Source organism: Coregonus clupeaformis, unplaced genomic scaffold (genome assembly GCF_020615455.1).
Source record: "Coregonus clupeaformis isolate EN_2021a unplaced genomic scaffold, ASM2061545v1 scaf0569, whole genome shotgun sequence".
Lineage (NCBI taxonomy): Eukaryota > Metazoa > Chordata > Actinopteri > Salmoniformes > Salmonidae > Coregonus > Coregonus clupeaformis.
This window is the reverse complement of record NW_025534024.1, coordinates 116683-139383: the sequence shown is the minus strand read 5'-3', so window position 1 is coordinate 139383 and position 22701 is coordinate 116683. Positions and strand designations below refer to the sequence as shown.

The 22701-nt window shown below is 39.8% G+C and overlaps 2 protein-coding genes and 1 non-coding gene across 3 annotated transcripts; 2 read left to right on the top strand and 1 right to left on the bottom strand.

The window, feature by feature from the left end:
- Positions 1 to 2521: 2521 nt before the first annotated feature.
- Positions 2522 to 2953, bottom strand: LOC121563953 (N-alpha-acetyltransferase 38, NatC auxiliary subunit-like; the record flags this gene model as incomplete). Its single annotated transcript, XM_041875563.1, has 1 exon — positions 2522 to 2953. A coding segment is annotated over one exon (252 nt), but the record flags the coding sequence as incomplete, so codon positions are not given.
- A 17-nt stretch (positions 2954 to 2970) lies between these two features.
- Positions 2971 to 3487, top strand: LOC121563951 (V-type proton ATPase subunit E 1-like; the record flags this gene model as incomplete). Its single annotated transcript, XM_041875561.2, has 1 exon — positions 2971 to 3487. A coding segment is annotated over one exon (321 nt), but the record flags the coding sequence as incomplete, so codon positions are not given.
- A 638-nt stretch (positions 3488 to 4125) lies between these two features.
- On the top strand, positions 4126 to 4308 carry LOC121563956. Its single transcript, XR_006000027.1, has one exon. It is a non-coding gene; the product is annotated as a U2 spliceosomal RNA (small nuclear RNA).
- Positions 4309 to 22701: the final 18393 nt, after the last annotated feature.

Sequence of the window (22701 nt, the reverse complement as noted above, 5' to 3'; positions counted from 1 at the left end):
TTGTGAATAGTGAGGAGTGCTTTTGCGATTTAATGCCTATCGCCCAAAATCCAAAGCGGCCTTAAAAAAAAAATAACTCTAAATAACTCTAAATACTTCCAAAAGATGACATCCAATTAAATCCCAAAAAACTATGTAAAACTCTTTAGAGAGCCCATCCACTCCTGGTACTTTGTTATCTTTCATGCTCTTTAGTGCCATATATATTTAATCTAAATTCAATTCCCCTTCTAATTGGTCTCTAATATCTAAAGGTATCTGCACATCCACACATTTTAAAAAAGTAGTCCCCTTCTCATAATTCATTGTTTGCTTTTGGAATAGCTGAGAAAAGTGCTGGGTAGCGACACCAAGCATGCCATCTCCATCCTCAACCGTCTCCCCGTCTTGATTCAATAAAGCCGAAATGGTCCTCCTCTTTCCCCCGTGACTTAATTTGTTTGAAAAAAATATGCAGAGCACTTCTCATCATTATCCCATTTATCTTGTGGACTTTTAAACATGAAATCTCGAGCTTTCTTTTCAAAAAAGGCCTGCTGCTTTTTCTGCATGTTACACAATGTGTCTTTATCTAAACCACCACCATTCAAATTACCTTGGATGTGCAGATCTTCTAGTTCGTTCTGCAACTTATAAAAATCTTTGTATTTATTACGTGCTTTATCTTTGCAATAATTCTGAATAAAAATCTTGATTCGTAATTTTGTGCTCTCCCACCAGTCTATGACAGTAGAATAAAAAGATTTCATGGTTACACAGCCCTGGAAAAAATACCTAAATCTAGTCTCAAATGTTTTGTCATGTAAAATACCATTATTAATTTTCCAATATCCTTTTCCAAATTCAATTGTTTTTAATTCTACTGTCACAGACAGGCAACTGTGGTCAGAATAAAAAACCGGAGTGACGCGTGCAGAGGACACACCGAGTCCACGCGGAACAAACACATAATCTATGCGGCTCCTCGCGCCCCTGCTGTTTCCCCAGGTGAAACCGGGATCATTTGCATGCGCCACTCTATAAGTATCCACCAAATTATATTTCTCTATTAGATTTTTTACAAGATGCCCTCCCAGATTACCTCGGTCATATGATACAGTAAAATCTCCCCCCATAATAACATGTCTTGTTTGTCATAAAAATAGCGTCTAGGTTGTTCAGCATTTCCCTCCTTTCCTTGGGTGTCGATGGTGCATATACATTAATTAACCGAAGACATTTACCCCTCCAATCAATATCTACTATTAAAACCCTTCCGTGTAATACCGAAAAACGTCCCACTATTTTTAAATCCCTATTTCCACATAGAACACCAACCCCTGTAGAATGCACCCCGCCGACACTCCACATTGACTCTCCCTGAACCCATTCCCTCGTAAATCTCTCCACTCATTTTGATCTTTTAAATGTACTTCTTGTAAAAAACAAACAGAGAAGCAAATAGAGGACAAATGGGAAAAAACAGTCGCCCTTTTAACGGGTTCCTAAGCCCTCTAGCGTTTATGCTAGCTATGCTAAAAAGGGACGACATGGGGAAAGGAGGGAAGCAGACAACTATCTAAATATGACATGAATTTCCAGACTCACTTTAAGTACAGTTCCTCGTTAGGAGGCCTGTCTGGGAAACGGTGGTCCCCAGGGGAGGACTGTCCACAAAGATAGGGGTCGGGAAAACCCTTTCCTCCTCAGTCAGTGTGGGTGCTGGAACACCGCTGGGTGCGAGACCGCTGCTGTCGGTAGAGCTCGCGCCTGACAGGGAAAGCAGAGTCTCCTCTGCGCTGCCCGGGTTTCCCGCGCTTTTCTCCTCAGACTCCCCGCTTGCAAAACAACTGAAACGATTCCCCCCCAGGGCGGACTCCTCCGTCGCCTCCATGCGGATGAGTGGGGAAACAGGGCTCATCTGCTTCCTCTTGATAGAGCACTTCCTCCTCTCTCCCACCGTGGTCCAGCTCTCCGGAGCAGAGGGCGCGGTGGGCTCTCCCGTAGCCTCCTCCTATATGGTCCCCAGATAGGGGACGTATCAGATATTTAACTGATAAGAACAGATTATTATTATTATTTTTAGATACTGAAATGTATTAGGAAAACATTTATCCCTATTGCATACACTTTGCATTTTAAACAGCGGTTCCACACAAACACATATATACTGTACAGCCTGGCTCAGTACATGCCCCTCCTTGAACAAACATCTGTTGTACTCAGTATATCAACTTCACACACACTATAATGTCACTGGGCGTGCCAGGTTAGATCTCACACATTTACATTTACATTTTAGTCGTTTAGCAGACGCTCTTATCCAGATCGACTTACAGTCAGTGAATACATATTTTTTTATACTGGCCCCCCGTGGGAATCGAACCCACAACCCTGGCATTGCAAATGCCATGCTCTATCAACTGAGCTACATCCCTGCCGGCCATTCCCTCCCCTACCCTGGACGACGCTGGGCCAATTGTGCGCCGCCCATGAGTCTCCCGGTCGCGGCCGGCTGCGACCGGCTGCCTGCTAGACACCATGGCTGCCTGCTAAACCAAATACACTGGCACCAGAGATCAGCTGCATCTGGAATTCTCCTTTGATTGAATTCTCAATTTCAAGTCTGTACTGTAGCATCTTCTAGGCTGCTGAGACATAGACCTGGCTAGCCAGGATGCTAGCTAGTCTCCTCCAGCTTTGGGCAAGCTGATCTTGTTCCTCAGTGGCTGGACCCAAACCCCTGTGTGTCGGCCAGGCTGTCTGACTCCACCTCGATAGAGACCACGTGGTGACCGGGAATCATGGCTAACCCCAGCACTCTGGGCTCACCCTGGGAGAAGGAGTCTGAGGATTTGAGGAACTCCTGAGCGGACCCCAGGATGACGTTGCAGTCTCTGTCTGTGCACAGGAACAGTCCCACCAGTGTCCGTCCATCAGTCATTCTGATTCTCATGTTTTTGTTCAGCAGGCTCAAGTGTAGTATCTGTTCTTATGGGTTTCTACCAACTGCTGGAACCCAAAGTGAAAATTCGCTGCCGGCAGCAGGACATTGCCATGGTGCAGGCTGCTGTACATAAAAACATCCCCATCTATAAAGATGCTGTGAAGAGCAACATTGAGGTCGGCATTGACAAAGACCGGCACCTTTCACCAGACATCTCTGGAGGTATTGAGATGTACAACGCTAATGGGAAGATCAAGGTAGCCAACACCCTGGAGAGCAGGCTAGACCTCATGGCCCAGCAGATGATGCCTGAGGTCAGAACGGCTCTGTTCGGTGCCAACCCGAACCGTACGTTTTTGGACTAAAAGATGATGCTGATGGAGACAAAGGTTAAGGGATCATTGGATGTGTTACTGCAAACAAGCCTCTTATTTGGATTGGATATGTGGAAAGTTGAGCAGAGCCTAAGAACACCCTGTCTCTGTGCTGGTTAAAAATGCCTCTCTATGATCTTCCCAACTTTAAGCACTTATCTCTATGATCTTCCAAAGTAAGAAACAGTTTGAGACACGATGTGAGGGAGAATGTGTGTTGACTGGTGTTAAGGGTAGGTGGCTTTCCCAAGTGTTTTATACTACTGCCTCAGTTTACCACTGCTCCCCTCCCATCACTAAGGGTTGTCTGATTGTCCCTTTACTTTCCCTTGAGGAATAATTAAGGTATTGCTTGTTTACTGTAAGGTATCCAAACACCTGACAGGGTGGCTACCGCTGTATTCCTTTTGATGTTTATGTTTGTATTTTGTGTTGAATGGGAATATATTGGATTGGCGAATGGATGTCTTTTATTGTTACTTACCCATGTGATTAACAATACATATGCAACACAGAAACATGAATATTCACACTCTTTATTCAGTTTGTAAACAGATTGATCATTTAATTCAGATTATGTTCTCTAATGAAGAATAAAATGGTTATTCCAACCTCAAAATGTAAAAATTAAAAATTAAATAATTAAAATCTGTTCTTATGGGTGCCGGTGGAGGAGCTGCACCTGCTGCAGAAGCACCAGCCAAGGAGGAGGAGAAGAAGAAGGAGGAGAAGGAGGAGGGTTCCGATGACGACATGGGCTTCGGTCTTTTCGACTAAACCGGTTTTTGTAACAAATAAAATCAAAGAAACTGAACTGGCAAAAAAATAAATAATAATAATAATAATAATAATAATCTGTTCTTATCAGTTTAATATCTGATACGTCCCCTATCTGGGGACCATATATTAAAATTGATTTTTGGAACAGGGAGATGGAATAGGGGCTTGCTCCGTCCACTCCACGCATCGACCTGGTATTGCAGTACATCCAGGAACGGTGCACCCCCTGTCATTGTAAAAATAAAGCAGGCAAAGACAACAGAATTGCTTTGTTGTATTCCATTAGGATCACGATGTATTTTATATTTTCACGTTTGACCATCTTCATCTCAATGTCAATGATGGCTAGAAAGTGATGGTGAAGTCAGTCACTGTTATATTGACTATGATAGCTGATGTGAATGGTGCGTTAATCATCTAATCAAATCAATGTTTATTCATCACATGCACAGGATACAGGGTGTAAATGGTACAGTGATAATGCTTTAAAGATAATGCTTTAAAAAAATCTTGGCATAGATTGGGAGTTGATCAACGTTGGGAATAACCACTTTTGACTGTTACAAAGTAACAAATTTGTAGGTTCGTAAGTCACGTGGTCATCTGCCCTCCAATCGGAAATGACAGAAAGCGTTTATAAATGAAATCCAGATTAACAGTTAAATCGGAATAATAATATATGAAATACGGGTGGGGGAATCAATTTGGAGATAATAATATTGACATAACATTTGATCTTATATCAAATATCTCTGGTAGCGTTGATGCCACAAGGGAACTGAGCAATTGTCCACTTGGTGGCGCAAGTGTTCCACTGACCGTCGCATTTGAATGTTGAACCACTTGACTTCAATACATCATCAACGCAAATAATATGAACAATAAAAATAGCCTGTCTTTATTTTACATGTCTGTAGAGCCTTGTACGATAAGACCACGGTGAAGAGGCCTTCATAAAGTTGCTGTCCTAAATTACTAGAGGCCAAACTTCAAAGATGTCCATGGCACTGGACTGCAGTAAGAGCTAGGCCTACAGTGCGGCCTACGGAGCGGTCCTGGCTTATGCTCCTGACTGCCTAAATGTTTCCTCCACATAATAAACTGTACAAAAATGGCACTTTAGAGGGTTACTTTTACAATTAGCCTTACTGAGTCACTACAACAAACGTCCTATCATGGACATGAAATGCCATTAGACCTAATGAAGATACCGTATATGTAACTTACTTAGTTGGTGTCTTGTGAATCAACTGGTATGCGCATCAGGGTTTAATATTTCCTCGATATTATACAAATGTTCCATCCCGAGAATAAATCACTCTTCTCCCTGGTAACCCGGTATTTTCCGCCAAAACCGGAAGTGTCATTCAAAAGCATTATAACGCTTATAAATGTCTGGATTTGATTAGAGCTTTGATCAGCATGAAAATACAAACCTGATGCTACCTGAGCCTGATCAGACATATATTAAATACATTTTATAATACATTTTACAAATCCAAATCCCAGATGAAGAATAAGACACTATTTCAAAGCATAGTACATGTAATGTTAGCCAAGTACAATGTAATTACTAGTTGTTACACAGGATTTAGCTAGTTAAAATGAAGTGTATCTTTAGGAGTACTTGTAATTAATGTGTACAGTACATTACCCATCCTGACAACCTGGCCCTCAATTTAACGCTTGTGGAAGTGACATCCAAGTGGGATAATAAATACACTAGTACACCACAGAGTATATGTATAAGAAAATCATTCAGAGCACACTGTGCTGCCAATCACAGTGTAAGGTGCGACATTTTGCGGGTGTGGACAGCTCGTTAGAGGATAGAGAAAGCTTGCATTGAAGAGCTGGGCATCGTGTTATGACCTGCATTATCTGAATTAGGCCCGCAGAATTATACCTACGGAGGAGCGGCTTCTATGGAGGAACTTTGAATGTCTGAACTTCAGAGTTGGTTTAACGTTGGACCAGAGCAGATGTTAGCTAGCTAGCTAACAACCTTGTTTGTGCAGTGCAGCACTAGAATTAAAAACAGGTCCTACGTTTATGTCGTTAATAAATCCAATGTGAAACGTGGTGACTATAGTATCCTGAACTAGCATTGAAAAAGTTCATCCATTCTTCTCAAATTAAACATATATCCCTAATTTCTGAATCATGCTTGTAACGTTGTCAGTAGGATACAGTAACCTATGCTTCAGAGGGGAGGAGCAGGTAGTTTCCACACGCACACCCACTGGCAAAGATTTCCATTCCAGCTGGCAGGCAGAAACTGGAATACGTTTCTAGAGTGAGCTTTGTTGCGATTTTGTGGGACTGGAGAAAAATACCCGGAAAGTAAAATAAGGTTATTACCTGGATGACATGCTTTTAAAATAACTGCTGTTCCTGAAAAGTATAGAACACTTTAGTTTCCGGTTCTTTTTAACGTTATTTTTCAGTTCTGTTCCCTGAACCGGTTCCAACCCTAGAGACATTATTTGGATGAAGGTCATGCTTAGCCTAATAAACTATAAAGGGAAATAAATTGCTACAGTTTACACTTTTTTAGTAATTTAATGAAATGTTGTAATCTGATCTCGGAATGCACGGACCGTTAGTAGTGGGGGAACAGGAAGTTCCGGGCAGGCGGGCACCATTCTTCACAATAAAGAAAGCGCCAGAACTGTGCAGTCAAGAAGATAACCTTTGTGTCCGTTTCTATTTATTACTAGAGGTATGTAATAGCACGTTTAAACTTTCTAATGTCGAAAGAACATGTCATACCATGCTAGGTAACACATCCGTTAAGGTATTATCACGTTTGGTAAAGGTTTGATGTGTTATTTTTGTGTCAAACCGAGTGAGTGAAAGAACGTGATAAAAACTATTTTACAAGTCACATAGCTAGAGACTTTGGGTTTGTCTGAGTGGATGTACATAATTTTCTCAAGGTAATTTCATAAATAATCAATTTATTTGAGATTTCTGTGTTCGTTTAGCATATTATTGGTTTTGTGTGTAATATTCCCAAGCTGGTAAAATGGCGGCTACTCTCGGTCAGCGTCAACGGACTTCAGTGAGGACAGTGCGGGTGCATCAGATAGAGACAATTTCACGGTCGCACTACTGTTTTGAAGCAGAATGTAATGATTATCAGTTTTCTGCATGTGTACTAATATTCAGACACATTCTATTGTTTCTGTCTTTATCAATAAATGTTGCTATGGTGTGAACAGGAAATACAATTGGTTTTTGATTGAAGTAATACAGTGAAGACAAGGTTTAAGGAAATTAGCACACAGTGCTGTCTAAAACAAACTGTAACCTTGTACTAAATGGATTTTGATTCATCTATGCATTTATCTACTATAGGTTAGGTATTAGCTCAAAAGTATTGTGGCACTCCTGCACCTTAATATGAACAGTACCGGCACCCAAAATGAGTATTAGCACCTATTTCAGTCCAAGTCAAGCACTGAATTACATAATTGAACAAGAAAAAAGTGAAAATATTTTTAGAGAATAAAGAAAATGCCAGAACTGTGAAGACAATAACGTTTGTGTCCGTTTCTCTTTATTACTACTGGCCGATTCAGGTAAGTCTGAGGCCGGTAACATCAACAGTGAGGACAACACCCAGCCTGCCTCTCTCCTTCCACGCTGAGTCCAAACCTACAGTTACTGGGTCCTGATTGTGACAGTGGAGCCCAATTTACTGCAGGATCCAGAGATGGCATCAGTGAAGCTGGAAGACTGCAGTCAAACACTGGAGCTGAATGTCAACATTAAAGATGAAGAAGAGGAGGAGAAGATTGGGGAATCTGTTTCTCATGGTAAGAGCAGGTTCTATCTAATTAAGTTTGTTGGACATGATTTGGAAAGGCACACACCTGTCTATATACAGTGCATTCGGAAAGTCTTCAGACCCTTTGACTTTTTCAACATTTTGTTACGTTACAGCCTTATTGTAGAATTGATTAAATTGTTTTTTTCCCTCATCAATCTACACACAATACCCCATAATGACAAAGCAAAAACAGGTTTTTATCAGTTGTTACTAAAACAACAACTGAACAATCACATTTACATAAGTATTCAGACCCTTTACTCAGTACTTTGTTTAAGCACCTTCGGCAGTGATTACAGCCAAAGTCTTAATGTGTATGATGCTACAAGCTTGGCACACCTGTATTTGGGGAGTTTCTCCCATTCCTCTCTGCAGATCCTCTCAAGCTCTGTCAGGTTGGATGGGGCGCGTCACTGCACAGCTATTTTCAGGTCTCCAGAGATGTTTCGATTGGGTTTAAGTCCCGGCTCTGGCTGGGCCACTCAAGGACATTCAGAGACTTGTCCCGAAGCCACTCCTGCGTTGTCTTGGCTGTGTGCTTAGGGTCGTTGTCTTGTTGGAAGGTGAACCTTCGCCCCGGTCTTGAGGTCCTGAGCGCACTGGAGCAGGTTTTCATCAAGGATCTCTCAGTACTTTGCTCCAATCATCTTTCCCTCTATCCTGACTAGGCTCCCAGTCCCTGCCGCTGAACAACATCCCCGCAGCATGATGCTTCCACCACCATGCTTCACCATAAGGATGGTGCCAGGTTTCCTCCAGACGTGATGCTTGGCATTCAAGCCAAGAAGTTCAATCTTGGTTTCATCAGACCAGAGAATCTTGTTTCTCATGGTCCGAGTCCTTTAGGTGCCTTTTGGCAAACTCCAAGCGGGCTGTCATGTGCCTTTTGCTGAGGAGTGGCTTCCGCCTGGCCACTCTACCATAAAGGCCTGATTGGTGGAGTGCTGAAGAGATGGTTGTCCTTCTGGAAGGTTCTCCCATATCCATAGAGGAACTCTGGAGCTCTGTCAGTGACCATCATGTTCTTGGTCAACTATATAGACAGCTGTGTGACTTTCCAAATCATCTCCAATCAATTGAATTTACCACAGTTGGACTCCAATTAAGTTTTAGAAACATCTCAAGGATGATCAATGGAAACAGGATCCACCTGAGCTCAATTTCTAGTCTCATAGCAAAGGGTGTGAATACTTATTTTTTTTTTTACATTTTTAGTCATTTAGCAGACGCTCTTATCCAGAGCGACTTACAGTTAGTGAATACATATATATATATATATTTTTTTTTTATACTGGCCCCCCGTGGGAATCAAACCCACAACCCTGGCGTTGCAAACGCCATGCTCTATCAACTGAGCTACATCCCTGCCGGCCATTCCCTCCCCTACCCTGGACGACGCTGGGCCAATTGTGCGCCGCCCATGAGTCTCCCGGTCGCGGCCGGCTGCGACAGAGCCTGGATTCGAACCAGGATCTCTAGTGACACAGTTAGCACTGCGATGCAGTGCCTTAGACCACTGCGCCACTCAGGAGACAATTGTGCGCCGCCCATGACTTATGTAAACAAGGTATTTCTGCTGTTTTTATTTTTAATACATTTTCAAAAATGTCTAAGAACCTCTTCACTTTGTCATTATGAGGTATTGTGTGTAGATTGATGATAATTTTTTTAATTAATCAATTTCAGAATAAGGCTGTAACGTAACAAATTGTGGAAAATGTCAAGGGGTCTGAATACTTTCCTAATGCACTGTACATATCCAAAAGTGGACCTAGAAGTTTGTCCTTAAATATCTATTCGGAGCCCATCTGGACCTTCTGCTTTACCTCCCTTCAGATTGAAAATAGCATCAGATATTTCAACACCATCCAATTCCTTTTCCAGATCCAATTTAGTGTCTTCTGAAGTAGAGGGAAAATCAAGACCTGACTAGTTCAGTTCTCAGGAGATTCAGAGTTGTAAAGTGTGTTGTAGTAGGAAGCAAATGTTTGGTTTATTTCTACAGGATCCATTGATAATTGTCCTTGTAAATTATGAATTGCATTAAAGGCTGAATTTTACTTCTTAATGTGCCAGGCCAGCAATTTACCAGGTTTTTCACCTTGATCATAGAAGGACTGTTTCAGCCTAGTTAAGCTGTTTGCAGCCTTTGAGGTGGGAAGTTCTTCATACTGAGCTTTAAGACCAAATCATTCCTTGTTTACTTCTACTGAGTTATCCAAAAAAGCTTCCCTCTCCAATTCTCTCATTTTGCTGTCCATCTCTCATTTTCTGATTTTATTTTATTTTAAACTGGTAAAACGTATAATTGCTCCCAAATATGTGCTTTGAAAGCCTCCCATCTGGTACTCGCTGACGTTTGGTCAGTGTTCAATGTCAAATAAACATCTATATGCACTCCAACGTAATGTAAGAAGTCTGGGTCCTGTAACCATCTGGGATGCAAACGCCATCAAGAGGATCCTTTTACTAGTTTTGTATACCTATAGAATAATGACACATGGGAATGGTCATTCAAAACAATAGTATCATATCCATTTCCTGCTACATTGGGAAGCAATGAGCAAGAAACTAAAAAGTAGTCTACATGAGAATATGATTTAAATGTTGACGAGTAACATGAATACTCCCTTTTACTCGGGTTCTGAGTCCTCCAAGGTTCACATAGATTTAAGTCCTTAATGAAATGCTGTAATTTCTTTCTACTCTGCGAGTGGGAAGTGTCTAAACCAGAGGAGCGATCTAGATGAGGATCAAGAGTGCAATTAAAGTCCCCTGCCATTAGGACCTTACCAGGAATGGAGGCTATCAATAGAAATACATTCTCATAGAATTTGGGATTATCATCATTAGGACCATAAACATTAACCAGATTAATATGCTCATTCAAAAGAGTTTCCTGTATCAAAATATATCTACCAGCTGTATCAGTTATAATAGTATCCACTTGAAACGGAACAGATTAGTGAATTAAAACCATAACACCATGAGAATGAGAGGAGAAACAGGATGCTATTACTTGCCCTGGCCATCTCCTGCATACTTTAAGTAGCTCATCCTTCAACAAGTGAGTTTCTTGTAGGAATACAATAGATGAATGAAGTTGTTTAAGCCTAGTAATAACCTGTTTTAAGCTTGGATAGTTTACAAACTCCACAGACATTCCACAAAGTACATTTAAGTTTAGCATTTGAAGTCATTTAACCAAAGATGTAAAGATGGAATAAGCTAAAGCATAAAGGCATATCTAAAATCTTTTTCCATTTCCATTTTAGTCATTTAGCAGACGCTCTTATCCAGAGCGACTTAAAGTTAGTGAGTGCATACATATACAGTGGGGGAAAAAAGTATTTAGTCAGCCACCAATTGTGCAAGTTCTCCCACTTAAAAAGATGAGAGGCCTGTAATTTTCATCATAGGTACACGTCAACTATGACAGACAAATTGAGAGAGAAAAATCCAGAAAATCACATTGTAGGATTTTTAATGAATTTATTTGCAAATTATGGTGGAAAAAATAAGTATTTGGTCACCTACAAACAAGCAAGATTTCTGGCTCTCACAGACCTGTAACTTCTTCTTTAAGAGGCTCCTCTGTCCTCCACTCGTTACCTGTATTAATGGCACCTGTTTGAACTTGTTATCAGCATAAAAGACACCTGTCCACAACCTCAAACAGTCACACTCCAAACTCCACTATGGCCAAGCCCAAAGAGCTGTCAAAGGACACCAGAAACAAAATTGTAGACCTGCACCAGGCTGGGAACACTGAATCTGCAATAGGTAAGCAGCTTGGTTTGAAGAAATCAACTGGGAGCAATTATTAGGAAATGGAAGACATACAAGACCACTGATAATCTCCCTCGATCTGGGGCTCCACGCAAGATCTCACCCCGTGGGGTCAAAATGATCACAAAAATCCCAGAACCACACGGGGGGACCTAGTGAATGACCTGCAGAGAGCTGGGACCAAAGGAACAAAGCCTACCACCAGTAACACACTACGCCGCCAGGGACTCAAATCATGCAGTGCCAGACGTGTCCCCCTGCTTAAGCCAGTACATGTCCAGGCCCGTCTGAAGTTTGCTAGAGTGCATTTGGATGATCCAGAAGAGGATTGGGAGAATGTCATATGGTCAGATGAAACCAAAATACAACTTTTTGGTAAAAACTCAACTCGTCGTGTTTGGAGGACAAAGAATGCTGAGTTGCATCCAAAGAACACCATACCTACTGTGAAGCATGGGGGTGGAAACATCATGCTTTGGGGCTGTTTTTCTGCAAAGAGACCAGGACGACTGATCCGTGTAAAGGAAAGAATGAATGGGGCCATGTATCGTGAGATTTTGAGTGAAAACCTCCTTCCATCAGCAAGGGCATTGAAGATGAAACGTGGCTGGGTCTTTCAGCATGACAATGATCCCAAACACACCGCCCGGGCAACAAAGGAGTGGCTTCGTAAGAAGCATTTCAAGGTCCTGGAGTGGCCTAGCCAGTCTCCAGATCTCAACCCCATAGAAAATCTTTGGAGGGAGTTGAAAGTCCGTGTTGCCCAGCGACAGCCCCAAAACATCACTTCTCTAGAGGAGATCTGCATGGAGGCATGGGCCAAAATACCAGCAACAGTGTGTGAAAACCTTGTGAAGACTTACAGAAAACGTTTGACCTGTGTCATTGCCAACAGAGTATATAACAAAGTATTGAGAAACTTTTGTTATTGACCAAATACTTATTTTCCACCATAATTTGCAAATAAATTCATTAAAAATCCTACAATGTGATTTTCTGGATTTTTCTTTTCTCATTTTGTTTGTCATAGTTGACGTGTACCTATGATGAAAATTACAGGCATCTCTCATCTTTTTAGGTCGGAGAACTTGCACAATTGGTGGCTGACTAAATACTTTTTTCCCCCACTGTATATATTTTTTTCATACTGGCCCCCCGTGGGAATCGAACCCACAACCCTGGCGTTGCAAACGCCATGCTCTACCAACTGAGCTACACATGGTTTAGTAACCACAAGGACAGCATGAATATTTTGTAGTGAGGAAAATATGTAAAGATCTGTTGAAACAAATATTTCCTAACAGTAAAACACTGAACCCCATTCCTCTGTCTTCCTAACTGAGACAATCAACGCTTCCTCTCCCACCTCCCCCTGATCGTAGAGTGTAGCCTGGTGGACGACTGATCCATTAAAGAGAGCAGTCTAACCTAAGTGACGCTAAACAAAACAAAGTATCTCCTGCCTTCTCTCAGCCATTACTTCTCACGAACAAAACAAAAGGCATATCTTGCAAGATTTTATGTTAAATATCACGTAGTATTTGTTTGAAAAGTAGCAAAGAATAGCTCCACCTAAAACAGTAACGCTAGTTAGTGAAGCCTGAGACTAACGTTAACGTTACAGTATGGACCGTCCAAAATAGTGGTAGATGATCCACAACACAGGGTCTGCTGCTAGTAGCTACCAAGTAACAATATGGCCCATACGTATAGCGTTAACGTAGTATACCATGATACGTTTATAAACCAGAAAAAGTATCAAAGATCAGAAATGAACAGCCTACGTGAGAAAAATATATATAATTGAATATGTGCTACATTACCCAAAGGCCCTTTGCACATGATGTTAGGCTTGCACCTGAATGTCAATCATTTTAGTCCAAGGATATGATTCAAAGGCCTCCATCATTCTTAAATGGAAAAAGTGTGGAACCACCAATACTTTTTCTAGAGCTGGCTGCCTGGACAAACTAAGCAATCGGGGGAGAAGGGCCTTGGTCAGGGAGGTCACCAGGAAGCCGGTGGTCACTCTGACAGAGCTCCAGAGTTCTGTGGCGATAGGAGAACCTTCCAGAAGGACAACCATCTCTGCAGCACTCCACCAATCAGGCCTTTATGGGTAGAGTGGCTCGACGGAAGCCACTCCTCATGAAAAGGCACATGACTGCCTGCTGGGAGTTTGCCAAAAGACACCTAAAGGACTCTCAGACCATGAGAAACAAGATTCTCTGGTCTGATGAAACCAAGATTGAACTCTTTGGCCTGAATGCCAAGCGTCACTTCTGGAGGAATCCTGGCACCATCCCAAAGGTGAAGCATGGTGGGGGCAGCATCATGCTGTGGTGGTTTTTTTCAGTGGCAGGGACTGGGAGACTAGTCAGGATCGAGGGAAAGATGAACGGAGCAAAGTACAGAGAGACCTGAAAATAGCTGTGTGGCGATACTCCCCATCTAACCTGACAATCTTCAGAGGATCTGCAGAGAAACTCCTCAAATACAGGTATGCCAAGCTTGTAGCGTCATACCCAAGAAGACTTGAGGCTGTAATCACTGCCAAAGGTGCTTCAACAAAGTACTGAGTAAAGTCAATGCGGTCGGACCATCATATAATAGGCATATACATTACTCTTACTGAATTTCCACGTGGGCGAGGATATTGGAAATTTAATCAAAGCCTATTGGATGATAATTTATTTATAATTAGAACAAAGGAATTTATAACTGACTTTTTCCAACATAACATAGGTACAGCGAATCCCCTTATTGTATGGGACACCTTTAAATGTGCCTTTAGAGGCCATGCAATTCAGTACTCATCTCGAAAACAAAAGCAATTTAGGTCAAAAGAGTTTATACTAAGAAAGGAAATAGAAAGTCTAACAGAACAGATAGATGGCAATAAAAACTGTAACATAGAGGCTCAGAATAAATTAGAGGAAAAACAAAAAGAAATGGAGAAACTTATTCAAGAAAGATCAAGTGTAATATATTATAAAAATAAAGCAAACTGGATGGAATATGGGGAAAAATGCACAAAATTATTTTTTAATCTTCAACATAGGAATGCTACCAAAAAGAACTTAATGAAACTGGTTACAATTGACGGAGTCACCCATAATTCACCAAATGATATTTTGAAGGAAGAAACAAAGTACTTTAAGCATATGTTTTCTTTTCAGTCGCCTCCATCTCCTCTAACTGAAGCTAATTGTAGAGATTTTTTTCTATTGATAATGTCAAATTAACAGCCACACAGAAAGACTCATGTGAAGGTGAAATTACAGAGGAGGAACTTCTGGATGCAATTAAATACTTTAAGTCTGGGAAAACTCCAGGGTTGGATGGCATACCAGTCGAGGTTTACCAAACCTTTTTTGATATACTAAGAGGACCGTTATTAGCATGTTTTAACTACTCCTATTTAAATGGTAGATTATCTGACACTCAAGAAGAAGGTCTGATCTCATTATTACTGAAACAGGATACAAGTGGAAAATATAAAGATCCAGTCCATTTACAAAATTGGAGGCCCCTTACACTTCAGTGTTGTGATGCAAAAATCCTAGCAAAATGTATAGCGCATAGAATTAAAAAGGTATTGTCGGATATTATTCATTCTAATCAGACAGGTTTTTTACATGGAAGATACATTGGAGATAATATAAGGCAAGTACTGGAAACAATAGAACACTATGGAAAATATGGGAAACCAGGCCTGCTATTCATAGCAGACTTCGAAAAGGCATTTGATAAAGTTCGACTGGGGTTTATATATAAATGCCTGGAGCATTTCAATTTTGGAGAATCTCTTATAAAATGGGTCAAAATCATGTATAGTAACCCTAGGTGTAAAATAGTAAATAATGGCTATTTCTCAGAAAGTTTTAAACTGTCAAGAGGAGTGAAACAAGGTTGTCCAGTATCGGCATATCTATTTATTGTGGCCATCGAGATGTTAGCTATTAAAATCAGATCCAATAATAATATCAGAGGATTAGAAATACAGGGCTTAAAAACAAAGGTGTCATTGTACGCTGATGATTCATGTTTTCTTTTAAATCCACAACTAGAATCCCTCCACAGCCTCATAGAGGATCTAGATCTTTTCTAACCTCTCTGGATTACAACCAAATTATGACAAATGTACTATATTACGTATTGGATCACTAAAAAATAAAAAAATTACATTACCATGTAGTTTACCAATAAAATGGTCTGATGGTGATGTGGATATACTCGGAATACATATCCCAAAGGAAATAAATGATCTCACTTCAATAAATTTTAATAGAAAGTTAGCAAAAATAGATAAGATCTTACTACCATGGAAAGGAAAATACCTGTCAATTTGTGGAAAAATCACCCTGATTAACTCTTTAGTATTATCCCAGTTTACCTATTTGCTTATGGTCTTGCCTACGCCTAGCGAACAGTTTTTTAAATTATATGAGAAAAAAATATTCAATTTTATTTGGAACGGCAAGCCAGACAAAATTAAAAGAGCATATTTATATAATGAATATGAATTCGGAGGACAGAAATTATTAAATATTAAAGCATTAGACCTATCACTAAAAGCTTCAGTCATACAAAAGTTATACTTAAATCCGAACTGGTTCTCAAGCAAATTAGGAAGATTGTCTCACCCAATGTTCAAGAAAGGCCTTTTTCACTTTATTCTGATTACAACCTCTCACTTTCAGTTATTTGAAAAGGAAATAATCTCCAAAATGTCACTATTTCTAAAACAAGCCATAGAAAGTTGGTTGCAATTTCAATTTAATCCTCCAGAAACGACAGAACAAATAATGCAACAAATATTGTGGTTAAATTCAAATATACTAATTGACAAAAAAACTTTATTTTTTGACAATGTTTAAAAAAGGTTTAATCTTCATAAATGATATCATCGGTAGGACTGGTGGAGTTATGTCGCACATGCAGCTAACAAAAACATATGGAAATGTCTGCTCTACCCAAAATTACAACCAAATAATTGCAGCCTTACCGCAAAAGTGGAAGAGGAAAGTGGAAGGGGGAGAAAGTAAGGAACTTGTCTGTCGGCCTTGCATTAAAGAACATAATTGGTTAAGGAAAACTGTGATAAATAAAAAAGTATATCAGTTTCACTTAAGGACCAAAGGATTGACAGCCGTCCCATATAGATTGCAAAATAGTTGGGAAGAGATCTTTGACGTACCGATCCCATGGCATAGTGTTTATGAACTGACACGCAAAACGACACCGGATTCAAAAATTTGAATCTTTCAATTTAAATTATTATATCAAATTCTTGCTACCAATAGAATGTTATTTATATGGGGGATACAATCTTCCCAGCTCTGCTGATTTTGCTGTGAAGAGACAGAATCATTAGATCATTTGTTTTGGTTCTGTCCATTTGTAGCTTGTTTTTGGACACAGGTCCAGGAATGGCTAAAGGATTGCAATATTTACCTGGAACTAACCTTGCAGATAGCATTACTGGGTGATCTGAAAAGTCATAGTCAATCAATCAATAATATAATAATACTTTTAGCAAAATTGTTTATTTTTAATTCACAATCTGTAGAAGCAATGAGAATAGAAAGGTTCAGAACTTTTGTAAAACATCACAGTACGGTTGAAATATATATGGCAAATAGAAATCCTATATGGATGGTGTTAAGAGATAGATGGGAGGTATTGAATAGAGTTGAAGGATGGGACTAATAACAAATAACAACAAATAATAACAAAGATAGCTAATGATGTAAGCATACTGTGTCCATAATAAGTATATAGGTTGTATGTTGGGAGCTTTTGGGAAAGAGCACAGTTAGAAAGATATGGCATATAGAAGCAAACCGGATGGACATCATGAAAATGATCGGAGAGGTTGAGAGTAGAAGAAGTTCAGGAGCAAAAAAAATAAAAAATGATTAAAAAAATATGTGTGTGTATATATATATATATATGTATATATATATATATATATATATATATATATATATATATATATATATATATATATATATATATATATATATATATATATATATATATATATATATATAAAGTGGGAAAAAAAGTTTGCAGAAAAACAGCCCCAAAGCATGATGTTTCCACCCCCATGCTTCACAGTAGGTATGGTGTTCTTTGGATGCAACTCAGCATTCTTTGTACTCCAAACACGACGAGTTGAGTTTTTACCAAAAAGTTATATTTTGGTTTCATCTGACCATATGATATTCTCCCAATCCTCTTCTGGATCATCCAAATGCACTCTAGCAAACTTCAGACGGGCCTGGACATGTACTGGCTTAAGCAGGGGGACACAGCAGGATTTGAGTCCCTGGTGGCGTAGTGTGTTACTGATGGTAGGCTTTGTTACTTTGGTCCCAGCTCTCTGCAGGTCATTCACTAGGTCCCCCCGTGTGGTTCTGGGATTTTTGCTCACCGTTCTTGTGATCATTTTGACCCCACGGGGTGAGATCTTGCGTGGAGCCCCAGATCGAGGGAGATTATCAGTGGTGTTGTATGTCTTCCATTTCCTAATAATTGCTCCCACAGTTGATTTCTTCAAACCAAGCTGCTTACCTATTGCAGATTCAGTCATCCCAGCCTGGTGCAGGTCTACAATTTTGTTTCTGGTGTCCTTTGACAGCTCTTTGGTCTTGGCCATAGTGGAGTTTGGAGTGTGACTGTTTGAGGTTGTGGACAGGTGTATTTTATACTGATAACAAGTTCAAACAGGTGCCATTAATACAGGAAATGAGGGGAGGACAGAGGAGCCTCTTAAAGAAGAAGTTACAGGTCTGTGAGAGCCAGAAACCTTGCTTGTTTGTAGGTGACCAAATACTTATTTTCCACCATAATTTGCAAATAAATTCATTAAAAATCCTACAATGTGATTTTCTGGATTTTTTTTTCTCAATTTGTCTGTCATAGTTGACGTGTACCTATGATGAAAATTACAGGCATCTCTCATCTTTTTAAGTGGGAGAACTTGCACAATTGGTGGCTGACTAAATACTTTTTTCCCCCACTGTATATAAAAACATGGGGGATTGGAAGTGATGCAGACAATTACATTGATAGAAGATACAATCTATCTACAATATTAAGCTGATCCATTCCCCCCCAAAAACATTTTTTTTGTACTGAGTAAAGTCTGAATACTGTTTTTTTTATTATTGTTATTTTTGCAAAAAATGGTGTCTTAAAACGTAGCGGTCAAACAGGAAATGCTTCCAATCATTTTTCCTTTTTATTCATTTTAGAAACACTTAAAATGAGGGCTGTTTTGTGTAGGCTTACCCTGGCGTGACTTTTAGCAATATATTCGGCTCTATTTCCTCTCAGATTATAAAACTCTAATTATCATTAAAGTAGACATCATGCAAAACAACAAATCACTGCAATCTCCTGCACGTCATCTCTAGCTGACACCTTTGCTAACAGGTATTGTGTCAATTTAAAACTTGCACATGACAGTTCACAGAATTGACCATTTAAATAAATGTAGCCTATTTATTCATTACTAAATTTAGCTAACATTAGATAGTTAACCCAGAGATCCTTACCTTTGACTCGATTCGGCAGAAAACCTCTTAGTTTATATAATGCTTTTCCGAGCTAATTCCATCCAACAGTTGCCAACCATTATTGAGTGTCACTCCTCACCACATATAGGATCACCCTATATGGTATCGTGTTGCACCCTAGTCAGGATATTCCATCACGTACTCCTTCTAAGATTAGCACCAGTGGCCCCCCAGCTATCTTGGCCCGCATACCTTCTGGCACCCACCAGTGACAGAAATAAATACATGGAATGTATGTCATCTTTCAAATCCTTATGCAGCTCTCAATATTCCAAACATTAACTAATACTTTATAAAATACATAATATCAGTATGTAATAGCACGTTTAAACTTTCTTTTATCGAAAGAACATGTCATACCTTGCTAGGTAACAAATCCGTTAAGGTATTATCACGTTTGGTAAAGGTTTGATGTGTTATTTTTATGTCAGACTGAGTAAACCTGGTAACTATTTTACAAGTCACATAGTGTTGTGGAAAATAACCACTATCCTTTATTACAAATAAGGTCTTAGAGTTTTTGTTGCATCAAGATGACTTTATTAGAGTTTCAACAAAGCCGATACCAGTCTGAATGGCACACCCCTTACGCTCTCCCCCCCTCTTATATTGTCCCCTCTTCAGTTTTCCCACTCTTTTATTGCTCCGCCCACTTCCTTTGTCTCTGAGAGCGGCTAAACTCGACTTTCATTAAGTTCAGAGTACTACAATCAATCAATCCTTATCTTGCAAAAACACTCATGTTTAGTTTAAACTCTGTTCAACCCCGGCTCTTTTCACTGTGTTTGAAGACAGAAACAAAAGGCCCAAGCCAGTTTCAGTCTTTGATATGATAAGACAACCATGGATCTAAGTAAGAGCAAGCAATCTGACCCTAGGTCAGATTCCCTCTTTACCACCACACACACAGTGAAATGACCCAATTACATTCCTGGCCCAGTAACAAATAATTCTAACTCTATGTTCGTGATTAACCCAGTTTTATCTGATAATCCATTAAAAAATACACATCAATAGCTAGATACTTTGAGTTTGTCTGAATGGATGTACATAATTTCCACAAGGTGATTTCATTAAGAATCTGTTTATTTTAGATTTCCGAGTTTTTGGTTTTGTGTAAAATTAACAAGCTGGTAAAATGGTGCCGCCCACTCAGTCAGCGTCAACGGACTTCAGTGCAGCAGAGAGAGACAGCAGAGAGAGACAATTTCACGGTCGCACTACTGTTTTTGAAGCTGAATGTAATGATAATCAATTTTCTACATCTGTACTAATATTCAGACACATTAATTTGTTTCTGTATTTATCGATAAATGTTACTATGGTGTGAACGGAAAATACAATTGGTTTTTGATTGAAAGATTACAGTGAAGACAAGGTTATTCAGGAAAATAGTACATTGTGCTGCCTAAAACAAACAGTGACCTTGTACTAAATGGCTTTTTTCATTTATGCATTTACAGTACCAGTCAAAAGTTTGGACACACCTACTCATTCAAGGGTTTTTCTTAATTTTTTACTATTTTCTACATTGTAGTATAATAGTGAAGACATTTTAAACTATGAAATAACACATATGGAATCATGTAGTAACCAAAAAAGTGTAAAACAAATCAAATATATTTTAGATTCTTCAAAGTAGCCACCCTTTGCCTTGATGACAGCTTTGTAGAATCTTTATAATCTACAATGTAGAAAATAGTAAAAATAAAGAAAACCCCTGGAGTGAGTAGGTGTTCTAAAACGTTTGACTGGTACTGTATGTGAATTTGTGAAAATCTGCTATAGGTTAAGGACCGGCACCTCAAATATCTAGTGCTTGAGCTGCTGTTCCTCTTATAGAATGTTAGCTCAACAGTATTGTGGAGCTCCTGCACCTAAATATAAACAGTACCGGCACCTATTTCAGTCCAAGTCAAGCACTGAAATAGATAATTTAACAAGAAGAGTATATTTTTAGAGAATAAAGCAAGTGCCAGAACTGTCAAGACAATAACCTTTTGTGTCTGTTTCTCATTGTTACTACAGGACGACTAGAATTAAATCTGAGGCCGGTAACATCAACAGTGAGGACAAACCCAAACTGCCTCTCTCCTTCCACACTGAGTCCAAACCTACAGTCACTGGGTCCTGATTGTGACAGTGGTGCCCAGTTTGCTAAGCAGGATCCAGAGATGGCATCAGTGAAGCTGGAAGACTGCAGTCAAACACTGGAGTTGAATGTCAACATTAAAGATGAAGAAGAGGAGGAGAAGATTGGGAAATCTGTTTCTCATGGTAAGAGCAGGTTCGTTCCAACTTCCCACTGTGCATGAAAAGTTGCAGTAGAACTGTTTCATGATGAACTGTTTCAATGAGAAGGTAGATATTATTTCATGCTACTGATACTTACATGGTTTGACACCAGTATTGTCAACATTTGTTTTATTCACTGGGCTATCTGGAGTGATCAGAGAGTAGACTAAAGAAGTGAAGTAGACAAACTGCCAATGTTTTAAAGTTCTATTAAATGAGTCTGTGTAGTTACTAACCCTTGTGATAGTGAGTGGAGGATGACACTAACCCTTGTGATAGTGAGTGGAGGATGATATGGCTTCTACATCTGCATTGCTTGCTCTTTGGGGTTTTAGGCTGGGTTTCTGTAAAGCACTTTGTGACAACTTCTGATGTAAAAAGGGCTTCATAAAATACATTTGATTGACACCAACTGACTGGTTCTTCTGTTGTTGTTCACACAGGAGACCATGTTGAGACATTCTCTACATCCAGAGAGCAACAGCAAGAATATCACAGAGCTAATAGGTCTCACCACTGCCCACATTGTGAGAAGATTTTCCCATTTCTATCAAAGCTAAAAATACACCTACAAATACACACAGGAGAGAAGCCTTATTCCTGCTCTGACTGTGGAAAGAGTTTCTCTCGACTGGACCACTTAAAACAACATGAACGTATACATACAGGAGAGAAGCCTTACTCCTGCTCTGACTGTGTAAAATGCTTCACAACATCATCTGAGCTAAAATTCCATCAGAGAACACACACAGGAGAGAAGCCTTACTCCTGCTCTGACTGTGGGGCAAGTTTCTCTCTACCTGGCAACTTAAAACAACATGAACGTATACACACAGGAGAGAAGCCTTACTTCTGCTCTGACTGTGGGGCAAGTTTCTCTCTACCTGGCAACTTAAAACAACATAAACGTATACATACAGGAGAGAAGCCTTACTCCTGCTCGGACTGTGTAAAGCGCTTCACAACATCAAGTCAGCTAAAACTTCATCAGAAAACACACACAGGAGAGAAGCCTTACTCCTGCTCTGACTGTGTAAAATGTTTCACAACATCAAGTGAGCTAAAACTTCATCATAAAACACACACAGGAGAGAAGCCTTACTCCTGCTCTGACTG